Source organism: Crotalus tigris, unplaced genomic scaffold (genome assembly GCF_016545835.1).
Source record: "Crotalus tigris isolate CLP2741 ecotype Arizona unplaced genomic scaffold, ASM1654583v1 scf7180000018340.3345759, whole genome shotgun sequence".
Taxonomy (NCBI): Eukaryota; Metazoa; Chordata; class Lepidosauria; order Squamata; family Viperidae; genus Crotalus; species Crotalus tigris.
Window position 1 is genome coordinate 3121275 of NW_024096953.1, and position 20444 is coordinate 3141718.

Sequence of the window (20444 nt, forward strand, 5' to 3'; positions counted from 1 at the left end):
AATGGATTTGCTAATGCTATTTGTTCTATAGTAACAGTTCTTTCCCACAAAACACCACATGTAGGAATTGCAGCCTCATAGTGTTAGCCCCGATAGAAACTGAGAGAAGCTCAGCAAAAAAGATTAAAAATAAATAAAAATAAATCAATTCCGAAGTGTTTTGGAAAAATCACTGAGCAAACACAAACAACTCTGTACACAGAGGTAAATTATGCAGTTTACTCATGTTTTAATCAATCCGAGGGAAAGCAATTAAGTTCAGCAAGAGCAATTGAGGAGCACCCAACCCAGGGGTGACAGACCCGATTTGCATTCAGACGAAGCTCCAATTAGAATCAGTGGGTGGTGGGGAAAACCCCTCCCTCCCCTTGAGAGCAATTAATGTTCCGAAAATATTAGCCCAACACCGAGGTCCTCTAAAGCAGTTTCACCATCTACTTGATTGCCTTCAAAACACCATCACCACCATCATTAACCATAAGCTATTTGATCCGAGAGATGGAAGCTTGATTTTGCCCATGTTAGCATGCCCCACTGGCAAGGATTTTGAGAAGAAACAACCAATACTTTATAATTTAAGGCAAGCTATAGCATTCCCAACCAGAAAGCTAATAATGCATTATTTTGAAAAGAAAGGAAAGAGAGTGGGAGATTTGGGGTCTTAGAATCGTAGAATTTTAGGCCTGGAAGGGACTTTGGGGTCTTCCAGTCCAACCCCCCAGCCCAAGGCAGGAGTCCATATACCATCCCAGGCAAATTGTTGTCCTATTTTTTTCTTGAAAACCTCCTGTGATGGAGCACCCACAACTCCTGGAGGCCAGCTGTTCCATTGATTAATTATGGGGTTCTTGATGTTCTCTGAGCTTGGTGGTTTTCTTGCAGATGTTTCATGACCAAACTGTGTAACATTATGAGTGCTAGGACTTTGACTAAAGGATGTGTCTGCAGAGAACAGAACAGAACAGTACAGTACAGTACAGAACAGAAAGTAGAATAGAATGAAATAGAATAGATTAGAATAGAAAATAGAAAAGAATAGAATAGAATAGAATAGAATAGAAGCTGACAGGGACCTTGGAGGTCTTCCAGTCCAACCCCCTGCTCAGGCAGGAAACCCTATATCATTCCAGACAAATAATTGTCCAATCTCTTCTTAAAAGCTTCCAGTGTTGCAGCATTCACGACTTCTGGAGGCAGGTTGTTCCACGGATTAATTTGTTCTAACTGTCAGAAAATTTGTCCTTAGTTCTAGGTTGCTTCTCTTTTTGATTAGTTTCCATCCGTTGCCAGATGGACAGGAAACACAGCCAAACAAGCCCATTGTTCTTCCTTGTAAAGATACATTAACAGAATCCTGTAAAGAACAACCCATGGTGATGATTAGATTGCCTCTCTCTGTTTAGATAAGCCAGCTTCTTCCTCCATGCTCATCTGGAAAATGCTCTTCTGCTGGCCTTCTTCAACCACAGAAAACATATTTGAAGGTTGTGAGGGTCGTATCCCATCCAGGGTCAATGCCAAGGTTCCAGGATTGATGATTTCTCCCTATCAGACTGTTAACTCTCTGCCCACAGAAGGGAAAGGAAAGAAAAGCTTTCCTTCTGACACGCTCGCTTTCTAGAGGCAACGCGTTTGTGAGAATGCCCACCAGGAAGCAGCCAACCTCAGCCCTCACTGGGCCTCTGAGAAGCACGACTCCCATCTCTTCTTGGGCTGTTTGTGGGGAAGGGACCATCCGCTCGCTCGCCTCCATCCAGGTCACTGCAGGTGATGTGGCCGATGACTCAGCAGCTGCTGATCCAAATGTGTCTGCTTGGAAACACACAAACTCACATACAAACACTCATGCTCCTTCCTAAGCTGCCAGTCAGAGATGCTCAGGTGGGTGGAAACTGATATCCCCAACAATGTCTCAGTTGCCAAACAGGAGAAAGGAGCATTTAAAAAAAAGAAAGAAAGAAAGAAAGAAAAAAGAGGTAGGATTATCTGAGGACGACCAGGCTTGAACAGATGTGTGGGTTTTATTTTGAATGTTTTCCAGGGAAACCAACTGGAATCCAGTGTCAGAGACCTACTTCTGAGGTCTAAAGAAGTCCTGCAAGCCATGAAAGGTGAGAATGAGCTTACACCTGAGAGGTGCAACAGGTCAGATCTTCTCGCCTGCTAATTAGATGCTCTTGATTGCAGAAACCATGTGTGGGAGGATGGTGGCCTTCCCCCCCCCCCTTTTTTTTTTTTGCTTTTGTGAAACATCTGCCCTCCAGGGAGACTCTCACCCTGCATCCTGATAGGGTCAAAAAGTTAGGACGGAGGCCCGCCCCCCCCCAAAGGTATTTACAACTCAGTTTTGGAGTTCCAATAACCAGCCCTTCCCCCCTCTCTGCATTCACAATACTGCATTTTAAGCTCTTGGCAACTGATTTGCATTTACAGCCATTTGTAGCACCCCAAAGTCAAATGACCATGATTTAGCAATAACAATAGCACGTAGATTTCTATACTGCTTCACCGCTTCACTGTGCTTTACAGCCCTCTCTAAGCGGTTTACAGAGTCAGCCTATTTGCCCCCAACATTTTACCAACCTGGGAAGGATGGAAGGCTGAGTCAACCTTGAGTCAGTTAGGATCGAACTGCTGGCAGTGGGCAGAATTAGCCTGCAATACTGCATTCTAACCACTGTGCCTTGCAATTTATTATTTTTTTGCCAGAAACTGCTATTTATTTCTGGTTTCCAGCAAAAAACACCCATCGCCAACAATGGGTTCACTTAACAATTGTGGTGTTCACTTAACAACCACTGAACAAAGGTCATAAAATCAGGCACGGTCATATGATAACCGGTTTAACAACCGGCATGACTTAATGACCATAATAGCAGGCTCAATTACAGTCGTTAGTTAAGGACTACCTGTATTTGTTAAGATTCGGAGGAGGCACTGGGAATGGGTTGCAGTCCATTCCCCTTAACCCCTAAAACTTCTGTTGTTCTCTATATGGTGGCTGCCTCTATCAGACTGAACAAGGGAATTCAAGAGAAAGCATTTCTTTATGTCATCAGCAGCATTTAGTACGGTCATTTTTCTAACCCAGAACCCACCATGTAACAAATATTGCAGAAATGACTAGAATTAGAATAAATAAAAGGGTGGCATAAAAGACTTACACAGAGAACAGCAGCACAAATGGAAAAGCTAAACTGGGCCTTGCTTAGAAACGCTACTTTGCAGTCTTCAGGGTACAGTTTTCGTAAAAAAATGGAGGAAAAGAGGTGTCAATCATTCTTCCTTCACCGGCACAGTCTGACCAAATAGCTCTTGAAGCAACTTTACGGGCGCAAAAGTGTTCCCAGTTGGTTCCCCATTCATTCAATGCTACAAAGAACTGTTCATCCATGTGCTGTGGGTCAATACTTACAGCTTCCATTGGTACTCCATGGCGGGGGGATTGGCGTCAGATATACATGTCAGTTTGACATCCTTCCGGTTGAGATACCAGTTACTGTCAAAACCATCGATTCTAACCTCAGGTTCATCTGTTAAGGAGGACAGGGAGAACAGAATGGAAGAAGGTGGGTGAAAGAGAGAGAGGGAAAAAAGGAAGGAGGAGGGTAAGGGAAGAGAGAAGCAGGGACGGAGGGAAGAAAGAATCAAGACAGCCAAGGAGGGTAGAAGTGTGGTTGAGAAGATTAGGAATGAGGGCAACATTGAGGAAGAGAAGGATGGGAAGAACGGGGTTGAGAAGGCGTGGAGAACAGAAGGATGAAGAGAAACAAGGATGAAAGGATGAGCCCAGGAGAAGAAAGGAAAAATTGGACAGGTAAGGGCAAAAGTGGAATTGGAAAGGCAAGGAGAAAAAGAGGAAGGATGGAGGGAAAGCAGAGAAGAGTCAGGAGAAGACAGGAGAGTAGGAAAAACAGCAAAAGGAGGTAGGGTGAGAGAAGATTCAGACATTAATGGATGTCCTGGAGACCAGCTTCATCTCCCAACAATGGCTTCTGCAGCAAACCACAATGATGTCAAAATGACACATGCATGACACCCATCATGTCAACAATGATGGTTGCAGATGTCCTCGTGTCCTGACATCATCACACGTTTTGTTACTTGTCCCTCCTCCTTCAGGGAAGCCCATACCTAGTGCAACTCCCCAACAAGGGAAGTAATCAAATCTTAATTAAGGTGGCTGTGATAAGACCTCCCATTTTAAGTTCTGTCACTTTGAAGTCCCAGCTCCACTGCTAAGCATCACTCCTGTTTGTTCAACTTACACAACACGTTGAGGGTCATGCTCTGCGTAAAACGCTCAAACTGGTAGTTGACCACACACTTCAGCTGCTGCTGGTGGGCCTCTCGGCTTGGTAAAAGACGGTAGCGGCTGATCACAGTGATGGTGCCATTCTCATTGCGGATCTCCTGGAATTCTGCCTCGCCTTTCAGCTTAGTGTCCCAGGTCACAGTGCTAGGAGGTTTCCCATTGGAGGATATGCAGGTGGCCACCAGGATTTTCTCCGTCATGCCGGCCCTGGCAATCAATGGTCTGGAGGTGCCCTCCATCCGGTTCACTGGTTTGGCTGAAGAAAAGACAAGGGATGAGCAAGCAGAAGCAAAGGAGTCATGATCAAGTAACCAACAAGGAGCATGAGTCATTTGATGAACGTCAACCTAGTGGTCCTCCTCATTAGTTTGCCCAAGAGCTGAACATTAGTGAAGATCTGACTTGTTGACAAGGATTTCTCTATGAATCCCATCTCAAATGAAACCAGCCCCAGCTTGCTTCCTTGTTTGTGTTTTTATTATTGTTGTGAGTGAGCCATCCAAAGTTGTGTTTTACAAGACAGGAAGAAATATGAATCTTATAAATACATATATACACACGGAGTAAAACAATGCAAACTACAAATGAGATCCCACTGCTGAATCTGAATTCATTGGAGTGACACATTTCATGAAAAATGGGGCACGTTTTGAGTTGTTCTTCATCTGGACAGGACAGCAAATATGCTACGAAAATCCGGTGTGCTAGAAAGGGAGAAGCTGAGGGCTCTTTGGTAACCTCTGATGACATCTCTCCCTCCTTTCACACCACAAATTCTCCACAAAAAAAAAAAAAAAAAAACGTTGAAGGGAAAACAGCAGATGTTCTGATCTACCTGACTTCTAGGTTAGCATGCTGATTCTGAAACATGTCTCTGCTCTGTTTGAGCCGAGTCACTACGGTTATTCTACAGACTAGAGTTAAAACAGGCCATGGCTTAGTGTAATGTGTGGATTGTAAGGCTTGAATTCAGAAATAAGTCCTCCCTAATATAAAAGTGGAGGGCCAGTTTGATGTAGTAGCTACAAAATGAGGCTATAAACCATGAGACTGTGAGTTCTAGCTTGGTTTTGAGCTTTCTCCCAAACCACATCTTTTGTGGATGACCTTCCCCAGCCACTAACTCACACTAATGTTGATGTTTTTCACGGATCATTTTCCTTACGGAGCTTTGTTTTTATATTATTGCTGTAAACTTGCTTTGGGGTTTACATTAAATGGTCTGCATCAATATTTTCAAAACAAGAAGCCCTGACTGGGAGGTTGTGCAATATTTTGAATAATAGCTTCACCCTGTACACAAACATTTGCATTTGTCCAGAGTCAATTTCTTTTCCTTAATCTCAACATTGATGCAGCTTTTTCCAGTTTTCTGGGTCTCCAAGCAAACTTGCAAGAGAGCTAAAAACTCTGACATAGCTGATGTAGTCAGTGAGAGGCCGTTGCAGAACAATCGATCTACAGGTAGAACATCCGATGACACAGGTGATCATTTGAGGACAAGACAAAGTTTGTTCAGAAGGAAGGCAAATATTTCCTACTCTCATTCTAACTCAGTGGAGAGTTTTCTCATGAAGAGTAAAATATGTTTACCAAATATAAGCCCCAGACAGAACAAAAGGAAAATGATCAAACATTTTTCTGGAGAGCTGGGTGCAATCCTAGATTTGTTTGCCAAGAGTTGGAAATTGAAATGTTTTCCGACAGGTAAAACAAGTGCTTACATTTGAGATCTATGAAGGGGGGGGGAGACCTGAAAAGGAATCCCTCTGAATTTGGAAAAGCCATTTCTCCTTTCTGCTCCTGCAGTTTCTCATTTTTGAATCCATTAAAAACAAGTTTCTAATTCCCAGAAATGTAACCAATTTTTTATATCTTTTGGGCAGGGAAAAAGTCCTCCGAGCTTTAACCACAATGCAAACCTTTCCAAGCTCTCTGAATTTCTGGTCCTGCTCTCCATCCCCTCCCTGCTCTCACTCAGGGACGGTGGGAGGAGACTGAAATCACCCCATGTGCAAAGGAGAAAAAGATTGGAAAGGAAGGCAAAATCATGAAGCCTCTTGATTCCATCCTTGATGCTCTTGTTCACCTGGTTAGAGATACCGCTTAGTTCTACCCCTACTAAGAAACTAGTAAAGCCACATGGACATAAAACAGCATAGGGGAAGACGGATGGATCACTCTGATGCACACTCTGTCTTTGCTATAGCCCCAGCAGGTAGGCAATGTTGCACCTGCTTTGGCAGAAGGGGCATGCTGTGGACCCCAACAATCAAGAAATTCTCTCTGGCAGCTTCCAGAAGGGCCTTTCCTGTTGAGGCTCCCACCCTCTGGAACATTTTGCTCCTCAAGGTGAGATCCGCCCCCTCCCACTTTCTTGATCTTCCAAAATGACCTCAAAGCCTGTCTCTGCCAACTGGCATGGGACCCTGATGGGGCGTTCCAGATCGGTGCTAGTTAGCAGAGTAGGGAGAAGTTCTCACCTCCACCCTGTTGTATTCTGGTTCTTATCTTAACTTATCAAATTTCTGTCCATGCTAATGTTTAATGTTTCGTATTTTTGCTTTTATGGTGATGTAAGCCACCCAGAATCACCTGACAATGAGAGGGCAGCATATAGTTTTAATAATAATAATAATGAATAAAAAGAGATTGGCAACCTACCCAATACGGTGAGATTGAGTTGGTTTTCCCGGTTGCCAGTAGGGAAGGTGGCAAACTCACAGATGTAGATCCCTTCATCGTCCAACTGGAGGTTGGACAGCTTGATGGTCCCATCGGTGATGGAGGGGCTCTGGAAGACCACTCTCTCCTCGTAGGGGGGCAGGATGGAGACCCCCATGACAGGGTTGTAGATGGCCACGTTTTGCTTGGAGCCATTACTGCCCTTCTGCCAGGTGACCTGGGTGATCCTCGTGTGATTGATCTTGACCAAGTTGCAGTGAAGGACCACATCGGTCCCGATGAAGCCAGAGACCGTCTCATTGACAAGCACCTTCTGAGCCCAGAGGCCTACAACGAAAGAGGAAGGGAAGGATTAGGAGATGTTGGGTTCTTAAAAGAGTTCTCCAAGCTAAGATTTTTGGGGTTACTATTGTTTTACTATTTCCAAGCTAGGTAACATAATCCGCAAAGATTAGGATGTCACTGCAAAGGATCTTTTTTGCCGGGCTTCCAACGTTGTCTTTATGAATCTGCCAAGGTTGTCATTTTGGAACCACAAATTCCCGTGAGCCCTTCCAAAGCGCAGAAGATTAATGGGAGACAATTTGGCAACATGTTTCATCTTGTTGCAAGAATTCTCCCGTTTTCTGGGTTTGCACAACGCAATGAATCATTAAGTCACCCAGTGGCCTGGGTTCACACAACATACTAAGACACAGACACACACACGCACCAAGGAAACAACCAAGGTTAAAGCTAACTAAACTTAGTATTGTGTGCAAAAATAGCCCAAAAGACCACTGCAGAGGCTGTCTCTTTTCTTGAAAGAGAACAGAACAGAATAATGGAATAATAACTTTATTGTCCCTTTAAATGTACACTCATCAGCATACATTAGAATGAGATTTTGTTGCATACAGCTCCCAAAGGGAACCGCCTCCAGTATACACTGCATAAACATGACCAATAAATAAAAAAATAAAAAAATTATGCATATATCCACATACACACACACACACACACACACACACACACACACACATAGCCCAGAGAAACAACACAGTCTAGTTCGGGTGTATACACATACATGGCAAGAAAAACAAATCTTACGAGTTTACCAGGCGGATGGCATAGGGAACAAGTAAATTATGGAAATCTAGCATGCATCAATTCTATAATACATGGGAGCATGGATAAATAGAATTCCACCCCACGCCCCGCACAAAACGTCCCTCCCACACACAAACACACACAGAGACAAAAGCAGCCAGCCACTGAAAGAAAATAAACATTACAAGGCAACTTAAGGGGTGCTGACTCAGGAGGAAGTGCCATGCCATTTAATGGGGCACAGGGCTTTGATGCAAGGCAGCCTTCTTTGGCTTGGTGATTTTCAAAGGTGCTGAGCTGGCAGCTCCCATCAGCCTCAGCCAGTTGGCTGCAAGGTGATTGTATTTGCAGGGGGTCAGCTTGGAAGAGGCCCTGATGATGTTGTTTTGGGGGCACACCACGAATGGGAGAGAGGAAAGATGAAGGCGAGGAGCAGTTTGCAGTTTCACAGCAGACCCAGTCAGGGTGACGGTTCATAGGAACTGAATTTTGGAAGGGCTGGGAGGCAGGGTGGAGGGGAGACTTTCTCCGTACAGTGGAGTCCTTGGTACTCTCTGAGATTGGCTGTTTTCTGGTAGATGTTTCATGACCCCAGTTAGGTAACGTTATCAGTGCAAGGAGGGAGTGGGCATTGCTCTCGGAGAGCTGATGATGTAACCTAGAAGGGTCATGTAACATCTGCAAGATGACAGCCCACCTCAGAAAGCACCAAAGATCCCATAGATGTCCTCCTCCTCTTCTTCCTCTTTCTCCACCTCCTCCTCACAAACCCCAATCCCTTCTAGCACTGACGGCATTACCTAGATGGGTCATGAAACGTCTGCAAGAAGACAACCAACCTCAGAGAGCATCAAAGACCCCATAGATGTCCTCCTCCTCTTCCTCTTTCTCCTCCTCCTCACAAACCCCAATCCCTTCTAGAAGTGATGGTGTTACCTAGATGGATCATGAAACGTCTGCAAGAAGACAACCAACCTCAGAGAGCATCAAAGACTCCATAGACATCTTCCTCCTCCTCCTCACAAACCCCAATCCCTTCTAGCACTGATGGTGTTACCTAGATGGATCATGAAACGTCTGCAAGAAGACAAACCAGGCTCAGAGAGCACCAAGGACCCCACAGTTCAACCCTGAGCTACAAATAGTCTTTTTCTATTGGAATCAATAACCTTCCAAGAAAAAAAAGGGTGTGTGTGTGAGACTAGGCATTAAATACGTCTGAACCCTCCTCCTTCTCGCATTGCAAAATGAGCCCTGGGTTCTTTTAGCAAAAGGCAGCAAAGTCTCCTCCCTCAACCATGCCCCTTTCAACCCTCTCTCCTCCTCCCCATTTCAAATTTCTGCTGTGGCTGCATATTCCCTGATTTGTATATTTAGAGATAACACGCCAGTAATTATATGGCTGGTATTTTTATTTCGTACAGAGAAAAAGAGATGGGGGAAAGGGGATGGTTAACAACGCACAGCCGAGAACTGGAAAAGCAAGACCCTCCCACCCCACCTGCCCATCCCAAAGAAATAGAAAGCCTGGGGAAATGCGAACGAGAGGAGAGAGGGAGATGGAGGTAAAAATAAATTTAAAAAGGAAGAGAGAACAAAGTGCCTCCGGAAAAGCATCTGGGGGGAAGCTAACATCTCCCTTTTCCACATCAGTGGGCTGGGTGAGAAACTTCTGTACGCCTGCTGAAAAACCCTGCATGTTCAATCTAAAAGATTCTGGCAGGGCGGTGTCTCGCATTTTCAGGCACATCCTGAATTCACCGACAGGCACCAGGCAGGCCAGTTTGACGGGATTGTCCCCACCCCATGCAAAATGTGATTACATCTTGCGAAACACACCCATGGCTGAGCTCTGCAGGGTAGTATGGTGGCAGTAAGCAGGCGCTAGTAAGCAGGCAGGCTGCTTTGCTGGAGAAAAACTGGTCCACCTGCTCTCTGAACCTCTTAAGGAGGCCTCGAAAAATTTCTGAAGAACCTCAAGATGTCCTAGGAAACTCACTACCTTAGAAGGAACACAACCAGTGGTGGAATTCAGTCGGTTCGCATCACTTCGGCAGAACCGGTACCTAATTTTTTGTTGCCCAGGCCCAGAATGGATTTCTGGAAGCAGCATCCACACAGAGAACCGCTTGTTCGCATATTTGAATCCCACCACTGGACACAACGGACATTGTGAACTTTGGGAAGTAACAGCCCGGGCTCCAAAAGACCACCAATGGAAAGGAAGGAGATGCTCAGAAGCGGTACCACCCCATAAAACCAAGGGTGTCACCTGTCCGTTGGCCTTGGTTCAACACTTGTTCATGAGCCAATGGGAATCCTTTGGGGTCCTCCGGTCAGTTAGGAAAGAGATCAGAGGCAGAGTTTTTTTTTTTTTTTTTTTTTTGAGGTGGTTTTTGGGCGCTTTGTATTGTAATGTGTTTGAAAGCCTGCAACTGTGAGTAGATAAATAGGTACCACTTTGGTCAGAAGATAACATCTTTTTGAGACCTTCTGACAAGCAAAGCCAATGGAAGCTGGGTTCACTTACCAGCTATTTTAGTGACTTAACCAGTGCAGTGATTCACTTAACAACTGTGGCGAGAAAAGTCGTAAAATGGGGCGAAACTCACTTCAAGATCTTGCTCAGCAACACAGGTTTTGAGCTCAAATCTGGTCACAACTTGAGGACCACCTGTATCTGCTCAATACTGCTAGTCATCCTTACAACCATTCATTTAACAACCGCTGGAAGTTACCACAACTCTGAAAAAAGGACTTACAAGGCCCTTGCACTTACAACCCCCATGGTCACACAATCAAAATGAGGGCACTTGGCAAGTAGCATGTATTTTACTACAGTTGCAGCATCCTGAGGTTGTCGCCATGTGTGATCTTCCCAGCTGGATTCCCACAAGCAAAGTCAATGAGGGAAGCCCCCGTGATTCACTTAACAACCACCCGGTTCACTGAACAACTGGGGTGATTTCACGACCTCTGCCCAACAGGTTGTAAAATTGAACATGACTCACCTAACCCCCACCAAATTGTGCCGTAAGTCGAGAACAGCCTGTATTGCCTACCGATTCGCTTTTCATCCTCCCAGACGCTTATTAGAAAACAGGAGGGATTTGTGAGTCAGGTTTTTCTTGTACAGCGTGGTGACATAAGAGATTCCGTGTCCCATGTGGCTTCTCTCTCCTTCCCTCACCAGCCAACCAAACCCTCCTTAACTGGGCAAAACAGCCAAGTCTAAAATATTTGCCAAGCCGGGATTCGTCAATGAAGGGAAATCGGACAAACAGATCTTCCTTTGCTTGCGATGTCCAGATTTGGCCTTTTGAGGAGAAGACTTTAGACCGCTAACCAAGCAATACATCCAAAGAACAAAGTCCCCTTTTCTTTGCTCCTCTCTTTCTAGGGAGCAAAGCTTCTGCACCTGCAAAGGGGAGCTATTGCTTGCCAGGCTCAGCCTCTGAAGTGTTTATGGCTCATTCTGCATGCTGGGACATGTCCGGGAGCACATGAACGGTCATGCAGGAGAGGGCCTGGGAACAGCCTTCCAGCCCTGAGCACTTCCTCCCCCTCTCCCAGGCTTTGGGGTGATCGTCTTTGGCTTCCCCACCCAACCTCTTGAAAGCCAGCCAGGAAGACAAGTTGACTCAGCTACTTGTTTGAAATGCCCTGTCAAGAGGTGCTCAGCCTGAATGGGAACGGCTCTTCCCGGTCCCACTCAACCAGCTTGGCGAAGGCATCTCGTGAAGGTCCTATCCTGAAAGATCTTGAAGCCACCTATTCCCGCAAACCATGGCTTGGCTTCCCAGAGCCATAATGTGATACTCTGGAGCAACAGGCTGAGTGAAGGTTTCTTCTGAGCTGGGGCTGCTGCTTCAATAGCTCTACTGACCAACTGACATGCTGCAAAAAAGGGACTTGGGATTGGTTGATGCACTAATGACCATCACAGCATCTCTGCAGTCACATTCTCATGTTTTGGGCACTAAGCAACTTGCTTCCATTTACAGCCATTGATCGATGCTTCGGGCAAGCAAAGTCAACGTGGAATGCCAGGTTTGTTTAACAACTGTAGTGATTCGCTTAGTGACCACAGCAAAAATCAATATAAAGTCGGCTGTGACTCTTCTTAGCAACTGCATCTTCCTAGCAATGGAAATTCCAGCCTCAGTTGGGCTTGTAAGTCAAGAACTACCAGCAGAAGCATAACTTTGGGAAAATTCCCCACTGGCCTGGAAATTCAAGGTGGTATAATCCAAATACGGCTTATATCGTTGGATGTATTTGAGCTGCAGGACTAAACACACCCACCGGGGTAGACAGGGACTTCCTTCTATGAATGGGTATAGTTAAAAAACAACAACAACCCACTTTGTCCTTGTGTTCTTCTCACTTGTTCTTGAGAACTCTGACCACAGGAAGAACAGCATTATCCCCGCAGCCAAAACCGAATGGAAGAAGCCAAGCAATTTATTAATGAAATGATACTAAGAACATGTCCTTGTTTTTGGAAGAAACCAAACTCTCTCTGCCAGTTACTCCTTTGCCCTCAAGGAGGGGAGGGGGGAGTTAGAATAGAATAGAGCTGGAAGGGACCTTGGAGGTCTTCTAGTCCAGCCCCCTGCTCAAGCAGGAGAACCTAGACTGTCTCAGACAAGTGACTGTCTAGCCTCTTCTTAAAAATCTCCAGTGATGGAGCACCCACGATTTCTGGAGGCAAGCTGTTCCACTGGTTAATTGTTCTCACTGTCAGGAAGTTTCTCCCTAATTCCAGTTGAGCTCTTGAGGACAGATTGGGCAGGCAGAAAACTGGCTGCAAGCCCGCTGCCTTCTCCTCCACCACCTCAATCCAAGAACAAGGATATTTTTGGACAAGAAAGATCTGAAATGAGAGAGAGAGAGAGAGAGAGAGAGAGAGAGAGAGAGAGAGAGAGAGAGAGAGAGAGAGAGAGAGAGAGAGAGAGAGAGAGAGAGAGATGGAGAACAAGCAGGAGGTGGGAGAGGAACCAGGTGAGGAAGTCACAGACTTCCTAATGGCTCCCCCCTTGGCATGTAGAAGCCAACATTATGAAAGATAAGGACTCCTCCAGTAGGACAGCTCTTCATTCAATCAAGTTCTTGCAAGTTCTTCAAACCCCCCACGGTCCACATTTTCCAGACTATACTGTAGGGCAAGAATGCAACCCCCAGTCTGCAAGTCAAAACTTTGCTCCTGGGCATCTCAAATAAGGGCCCACTTTTAAAGACCAAAGGGTCTTTTAGGGCTCACGTAGGTTTGCAGGTGAGAAAGGCATATCCAGAAGCAGAAGGTTCAGGATCTACTTGCTTGATTCAATTAATCTGAAATTAGTCTATCTTATAGGACTATTGGAAAGATAGAGTGTCCCTGAGCAGTTGGGCTTGCTGGGAACTCTATGTGTTGCAGGTGGGGAAGGTTGCTTCTGGTTAAAGTTCTATCTGAAGCACCTTCCTTCTCTTCCCTCCTTCCCTTTCTATTTTTTCTTCATCTTCATTTCCCTCTTCCTTTCTTCCTTCTTTCCTTCTTTCTTTCCTACCCTCCCTCCTTCCTTCCTTCTCTCCCTTCTTCCCTTTCTATTTTTTCTTCATCTTCATTTCCCTCTCCTTCCTTCCTTCCTTCCTTCCTTCCTTCCTTCCTTCCTTCCTTCCTTCCTTCCTTCCTTTCCTTCCTTCCACCTACTACAGTGATTCTCAACCTTGGCAACATCAAGTTGTGTGGACTTCAGCTCCCAGAATTCCTCAGCAATGCTCATGTTGTCTGGAGGATTCTGGAAGTTGAAGTCCAGCCTTTCTCCAGCAATGGGTATCTTTGAATTGTAGACCTCAGCACACTGATTTGGACTCATTAACCTATGATGTGGACAAAAATATGTGAGATCGCACATATGTTCACTTGGAAAGAGGCTGGACCGTGATCTCCTGGGTAAGTGGGCTGAAAGTTTCAGCCTAGAAACATCAAGGCATAGAGTTCTCCTCCATCCATTTTGCCAACTTAGGGTCAACGTATGAGCAGCCTCCTCTGCAAAAATTGGCCCAAAACATGTCTGAGCATGATGGCCTAAGCTCTCCCCCCTCTCCACGCATTCAGTGCCATAAAGCATCTGAGGGTTGGAGACGTAGTGGTGCCAGTACTTCATTAGCTGAGCCTTCGCCTTCCTTCCTCTGGCTTTGCATTTGAAGTGGTTGGCATAGCATGTCTCTGCCAAGGAGAGATTGGCTGAGTCTTGCAAATGTAGCTTTCTTAGGTATTGCTGGAAGACTGTGGGCCACTCAACTACTGCCTGAGCACATATTTCCTGGCAGAAGAGGATGCTGGGAAAGGTTGGGACACTAACATATTGCTGCAAAGATCATGTTCATGCTTCCAACATTCTGAACAAGCTTGTGTCCTGAATCTCAGTTAGTACATATGTTTGAACACCTGTCACATTCCAAGCTTTGGCTTGTCTTGCTAGAAGATGGCAGTCCTACCATGGGGACTTTCATGGGCTAGGTTCTACTGCTTCTTCTGACGCTTTCCCAGGCTCCAGGGTGACTCCACCTGCATGCTGGTTAAAAACAGGTTGGGGCTCTGCCTGAGCAAAGGCCAACCCAAAGCTTGTCTCTTAGAAGCTGTCTTGACTTAATTGGACCAGTCTTGCAGTTTCTGCCCTTCGTGTTCCTCCACCTTACATGTTCTCTTGGTCTCCAACAGCCCAACTTCCCAACAAAAGCTTAGCATTTTGGTTAAATCACTCTCGAGCATCTGAAATATACTGGCTGAGCAGGTGTTTCAGAACAATGCAAGATACCGTAGTCCCAGCCCATAAATGTTCATTGGACCAAAATTTTGCATCTCTGAAAGCCATAGATGATCTACGTATTGTGCCTGCAGGATCTCATGAATGAATGGCTGGTTTTGAGTCAAGGAGAATCATAAGTGGATCTAAATATGGTGCCACCAAGATTCCACTCTGTATGAATGACATTTTTGAGTCAAGAAGAGTCATAGATAGGTCTAAGTAGGGTGCCCCAAGGGGTCTCCGGTCTGCATGAATGGCTAGTTTTGGGTCAAGGAGAATCATAGGTAGGCTACATATGGCATCCCAAGTCCCCAAGGACTGAAACTGAAGAATTATGAACTTGGCTTCCCCAAAAGCTCTTTTCCCTGCCTCATCAATGCCACACTGATGCCTTTTCTCCACTCAGAGTCTGAGACCTCAAGCTAGCCCAAGGCTCTACAACACAATGTAGGTGGAGCCACTTCCAACAGCGTGTTGCAATCTCACGTATTTGATTTGGCTGGAGGGCAAAGAAGGAAAGGAGAGAGCGAAAAAGGGTGTCATATCATTCATGTACGCACAGGTTGACATTTCTAGTCTTAACCCAAGGATCAGACCAGGATGCTTGAGTTCACCATTTGGAAATAGTGTTTTCAAAAAATCCCTATAATACCTCTTCCCCGACTTCAAAAAAAAAAAAAAAGAAGAAGAAGACGAAGACCCACTTTCATGGATCAGTCAGCTCAAGAGCTTTTCTGGCAAATTAGCTGATGACTGGATTTGTTATTTTGCAATATAATTCACGGAGATAAGCATGAAGACTTTCCTTTCTCGCTTCATAAATGAGGGAATTGTCAAATCGTACACCCTCCATATTTGCTCCAGAAAAACAAAGCTTAGCCTGAAATAGTATTTATGTACTCCTCCTCCTATTCCACTGAATAGATGCCAGCTAATCTGGTATTCAGCCTCTGCTCAAATCTTAAAGAGATGGACTTTATATTTACTTATTATATATTCTGACGATAGGCAGCTGAAGAGCACCCCAAATTCCTGCCTAAATGACTGAATAACAGCCGGAGCGTCTGCAAACAAGGTTTAAAATCTGCACGAAGGTGATTGCAGTGTTGCCGCCAAAGGCCAGGTTATTTTGCCCATGAGAACACGGATGTGCAAAAACGACTGGGCATTGATCATGATGCTTTAGCTACTAGCACAGTGGTTCTCAACTGGTCGTAAGTCGAGGACTACTCAACCGGTCGTAAGTTGAGGACTACTCAACTGGTTGCAGCACCGTTTGCAGAATGGGACGTTTGGCGGGCTCAGCAGGGCAGAGACAGCCTGGACAATTCCTATTGGCTTTTGAAAGCCAATAGAATTAGACTCTATTCAAGAGAGTCTATTCTATTGGCTTTCAAAAGCCAATAGAATAAAAGGGAGTAGCACAGCTAAGGAAAAGGGGGAAAAAATGGCGGACTGCGTTGTTTGGCGACCCCCGTGAAATGGTCGTTCGACCCCAAATGGGGTCCCGACCCACAGGTTGAGAACCACTGTACTAGCATGTTGCATGAATCCTGTCGGAGAATCTGACTGCAAAGCAGGGAAACATTTCAAGAGATCACACTACTCAATTGGATATAGTTTCGTCCTGATGAAATGGAAGTTCACGATGCACACCAATCTGCGACTGCCCTTTGCACTGTCCCCTGGCCTGTTCCCACAAGGTATTGAGTTTGCCACAAATCTCACATGCAGATCACTGACATAGAAGAGAGGATCTGTAGCTCAGGGTTGACCTGTGGTGTTCCTGGTGTTCTCTGACCTTGGTTATTTTCCTGCAGACGTTTCATTACCCAACTAGGGAACATCATCAGTGCTAGAAGGGAAGGGGGTTTGCAGAGAGGAGGAGGAGGAGGAAGATTGTGGAGTCCTTGTTGCTTTTAGAGCTTGGTTGTTTTCTTGCAGATGATTCATGACCCAACTAGGTAACATCATCAGTGACAAAGGGAGCGGGGTTTGCTAAAAGAAAACAACCACATTCAGAGAGCACCAAAGACCCCACAGATCACTCGCATGAAAGAAACTCCCAGCAAATTCTGACAAGCAACTTCCTCAGATTCTCAGACTGAACGAGCTGGTCTCTCGGCACTTCACAATCAGCAATGAAGTGCTGAAGACTTTCTAGTCATCTCCAATCACTAGAAAGGAGTGAGTTGTGTTCTCAGCTGCCACAACTAAGTATAAAATCAATGGCTCTTTGTTAGGGGGAAGCATCTTACTTGGCAGAGTTTTTGCACAACTTCCTACGGGCTCAATCTGTGCCAACCTCTCTCTCTCTCTCTCTCTCTCTCTCTCTCTCTCTCTCTCTCTCTCTCTGGCACGCTGTTTCCTAGCTAGCATGTTGCCACCTACCTATCCCCCCCCCCTCACCCAATCTTGCAACCCTATAACCCGGCTCTGCCACATCCTTGGCATCACCCCACCCTACTAAGATGTGGCAAGAGCACACCTGTGTCATGGGTTTTGGCTTCAGAGAGATTAACTAGTGCCAATGCTTGTGTTTCAACTCTCAATGAAAAGAGCAAGGGGGGCATATGCCCCCTTCCCCATCCAGGGGGCATATGATATCATTAACACTGGGATGTTTTTCTTCCTCTCCATTGACACACCTGCAATGGAACGAAGGCTTCTAATTCCTGATGCCTTCCAGAAATTGGATCTTTGCTCCAGGGGAGAAGATGTTTTGGGCTGCAGTACAAGGTAATCAGAGCTTTTCTCCGATGATGGAGAAATGTCACCCTAAGGCAGTTGCTGGCTGTGGAATTCTGGGAGTTGAAGTCCTCATGCCTTAAAATTGTCAAGTTTGGGAAACACTGCCCTAAGGCAAGCCTTCCTGGGCTGGCATCGAGAGGCCTCTAAGTCCAGATTTCCGGTTCACCCAGGAGTCAACGAAGGCACCTTGTAGAGTTTCTTCATCAAGCAGGAGCTGTTATCTTGATGTCAAAGAGGGGAGTTTGCACTTATCCCAACATAACTATTCATCCTTGTTAGATCTCTTAGTTGCCACCACCAACCTATGCACTAGGAGACCAACCAGCCATTTCAGAATTGTGAGCTAGACTGGAAGTGAATGAAGGCATGTCCCAGGATATTGTTGCAGGATCCAATTTGGATTCATGCTGAAGTTCATCTCCAGGGAACTTCTCTCTAGCCCAAAGCACAGAGTAGTCCCTGAAGATAGATTCCAGCATGAGTCCAAAAGCTCAGAAGACTAAACCTCTGGTGATTGGCCCAGATTGGACTACAGAACGGAATTCCACAAGACTTCCTGGAAGACCCTAATGGAAAATTGTTGTATTGTCATCAAGAAAACAACGTGGCTGCAAACAGGATCGTGAGAAGTCAAGGTTGATTCAAAGGAGACTTGATCTTTTAAGCCCTCTCAACCTGTGGCCATCAGATCTGGTGATGGTGAGCTTTGCAGATTAATTAGGTGTTCTCTTCCTCTCTCTAATCTTCCACCCATCCATTTCCTGGAAAGATTCACAGAAATTATTTCTGCAACATCATATGACTGAGATCTGGATGTTTGAAAGGTAGGGACATGGAGGGCTAGCAGAATCCCCCTGGGTAGCACAGAAGATGCAAAGTCCATCCCAAAGAAAGACTTTTCAAGTTCATAGCTCTTCTGGGCTCCATGACACAGCAGCCAGATGTGGGATGCAATAAATGAATTTTTTGTGAAAGGACTAGGAGGATGTTGAGATCCAGTATGGATAGAGTTGGGTTACGCCAAAGCTCTTATGATCACCCTCTCTTGGTCCGGAATGAAAAATGTCAGCACCAAGGAAGGAGACAGCCAACAGGTGGAAAAGAAACCAAATCACCCACCTTTCTTTTCTCTAGGTACACTAAGGATGGCATCTAGACCACACCTGGACTTAAACTGGGTTGGACTCCTCAATGAATCAGTAGTGTTGGCCCTCTGAAACCTGATGCTGCTTGAATCCTGCTGAGTCAGCCCAATTTCGATCCCAGACACTGACACCCTTCACAAGATGAAAGAAAGAAAGAAAGAAAGAAAGAGAAAGAAAGAAAGGAAGGAAGGAAAAGAAAGAAAGAAAGAAAGAAAGTTGATGGGACAGCACCCTCAGGCACCCTCGTGTTCTGAATTTCTACTCATTTCAATGTCTCCTTCAACTTCTATACATCCAAATCTACCGTCTTGAAAGCAGGGAGATAAAGACTATTTTAGGAAAGGAAGAAAGGATGAGAAACTTATGACACCTCCACGACATATCCCGTGGCATGGCCATCTCACCCTACTCCTTAATAGGACAGGTTGATGTTCTCCTACTCCAAAGCATGGTGCCAGTAAGATGCTCTCTGCAAAACCCAGTCCCAAACGTAAGATGGATCTTGAGAAGAGGACAGGAAGCTGTGAAGCTGGCTGGAAATGCTGAGGCTGCTGGATGAGGGTTGGGGTGCTTGATGCAATCTGGTAAAGCCCAAAGCTCAGCACTAGCGGGCCAAGGTTCTCAATGACTCTTGAGTTCCCAGGGTTTGAGCTCCACCCCTGGGAACAGATTCTGCTGCCGTGAGCACTTTCCCCAACCATCAGCCATCGCTGCCTTCCACAGGAGGGCAATGCTTCCTCTTGCCCAGTACAGCAAGAGCTCGGATTGGGAGGGAGAGTCACAAAGGGGGTCTCCATCCCTTTATCCCTGGGGCTTGGATTGGGAATTACAAGGGAGTGGTAATTCCTTCCTTCCTTCCTTCCTTCCTTCCTTCCTTCCTTCCTTCCTTCCTTCCTTCCTTCCTTCCTTCCTTCCCTTTTTCTTCCTTTCTTTCTTTTCTCTCTTTCTTTTCCTCTTTTTTCCTTTCTTCCCTCTCTATTCCTTCCTTCCCTTTCTATTTTTCCTCCTTCCCTCTTCATTTCCTTCTCTCCCTTCTTCTTTCCTTCCTTCTCTTTTCCTCCCTCCTTCCCCTCTCTATTTTTCCTCCTTTATTTATTTCCCTCTCCCTCCTTCTCTTCCCCCCTCCCTCCCTTCCTTTCCTTCCTTCCCTTTCTATTTTCCCTCCCTCCCTCTTCTTTATTTCCCTCTCTCTCTTTCTTGCCTTCTTTTTCCCTCCCCTCCCTTCCTCTCTCTCTCCCCACTACACTACACATTCCTGACCCCAAATATCATCCTAACTTTTCACTTTTCATCTTGCTGGCCTTTCAGCCTTTCAACACTTTTGTTCCCACACAAGGTGGGCTTTTAAAATGTCTGTTTTCCGTTAACTCCCAGTAGTAGAGCCTTCGCTGTCTTTAGGGGTGCCTTAGTGCCAAACCACCTCCCCTTCTGATTTCTGAAACTAGCATAATGTGAGTTTGACTCACTAACCTAAACACTGAAATTCTCAGCTCAGCAACCCTCTCTCTTAGATGGGCTCCCCACGGCCAGCCGAGGGAGGCTCCCAAGTCTGGCTCAATGGGCTTGACTTCTTGCTTCCTTCTGGAAGAGTCTGCAATTCCGTTCCACGTACATAAATTTGAGTCTCTTTTTGGCTTTAGCCACCCTCCAGGAGAGCCACTGAAA

General features: G+C 45.6%; 1 protein-coding gene across 1 annotated transcript in view; it reads right to left on the reverse strand.

Moving 5' to 3' along the window:
• NECTIN1 (nectin cell adhesion molecule 1) overlaps positions 1 to 20444 on the reverse strand; it is a 111499-nt gene that overhangs the window by 19262 nt on the left and 71793 nt on the right. Inside the window, exons 2-4 of the mRNA XM_039350634.1 lie at positions 6980 to 7327; positions 4269 to 4571; positions 3416 to 3533 (exon numbers count right to left, since the gene is read on the reverse strand). Of these exons, the coding sequence (XP_039206568.1) occupies positions 3416 to 3533; positions 4269 to 4571; positions 6980 to 7327 (769 nt within the window). The remainder of the gene's footprint in view (positions 1 to 3415; positions 3534 to 4268; positions 4572 to 6979; positions 7328 to 20444) is intronic.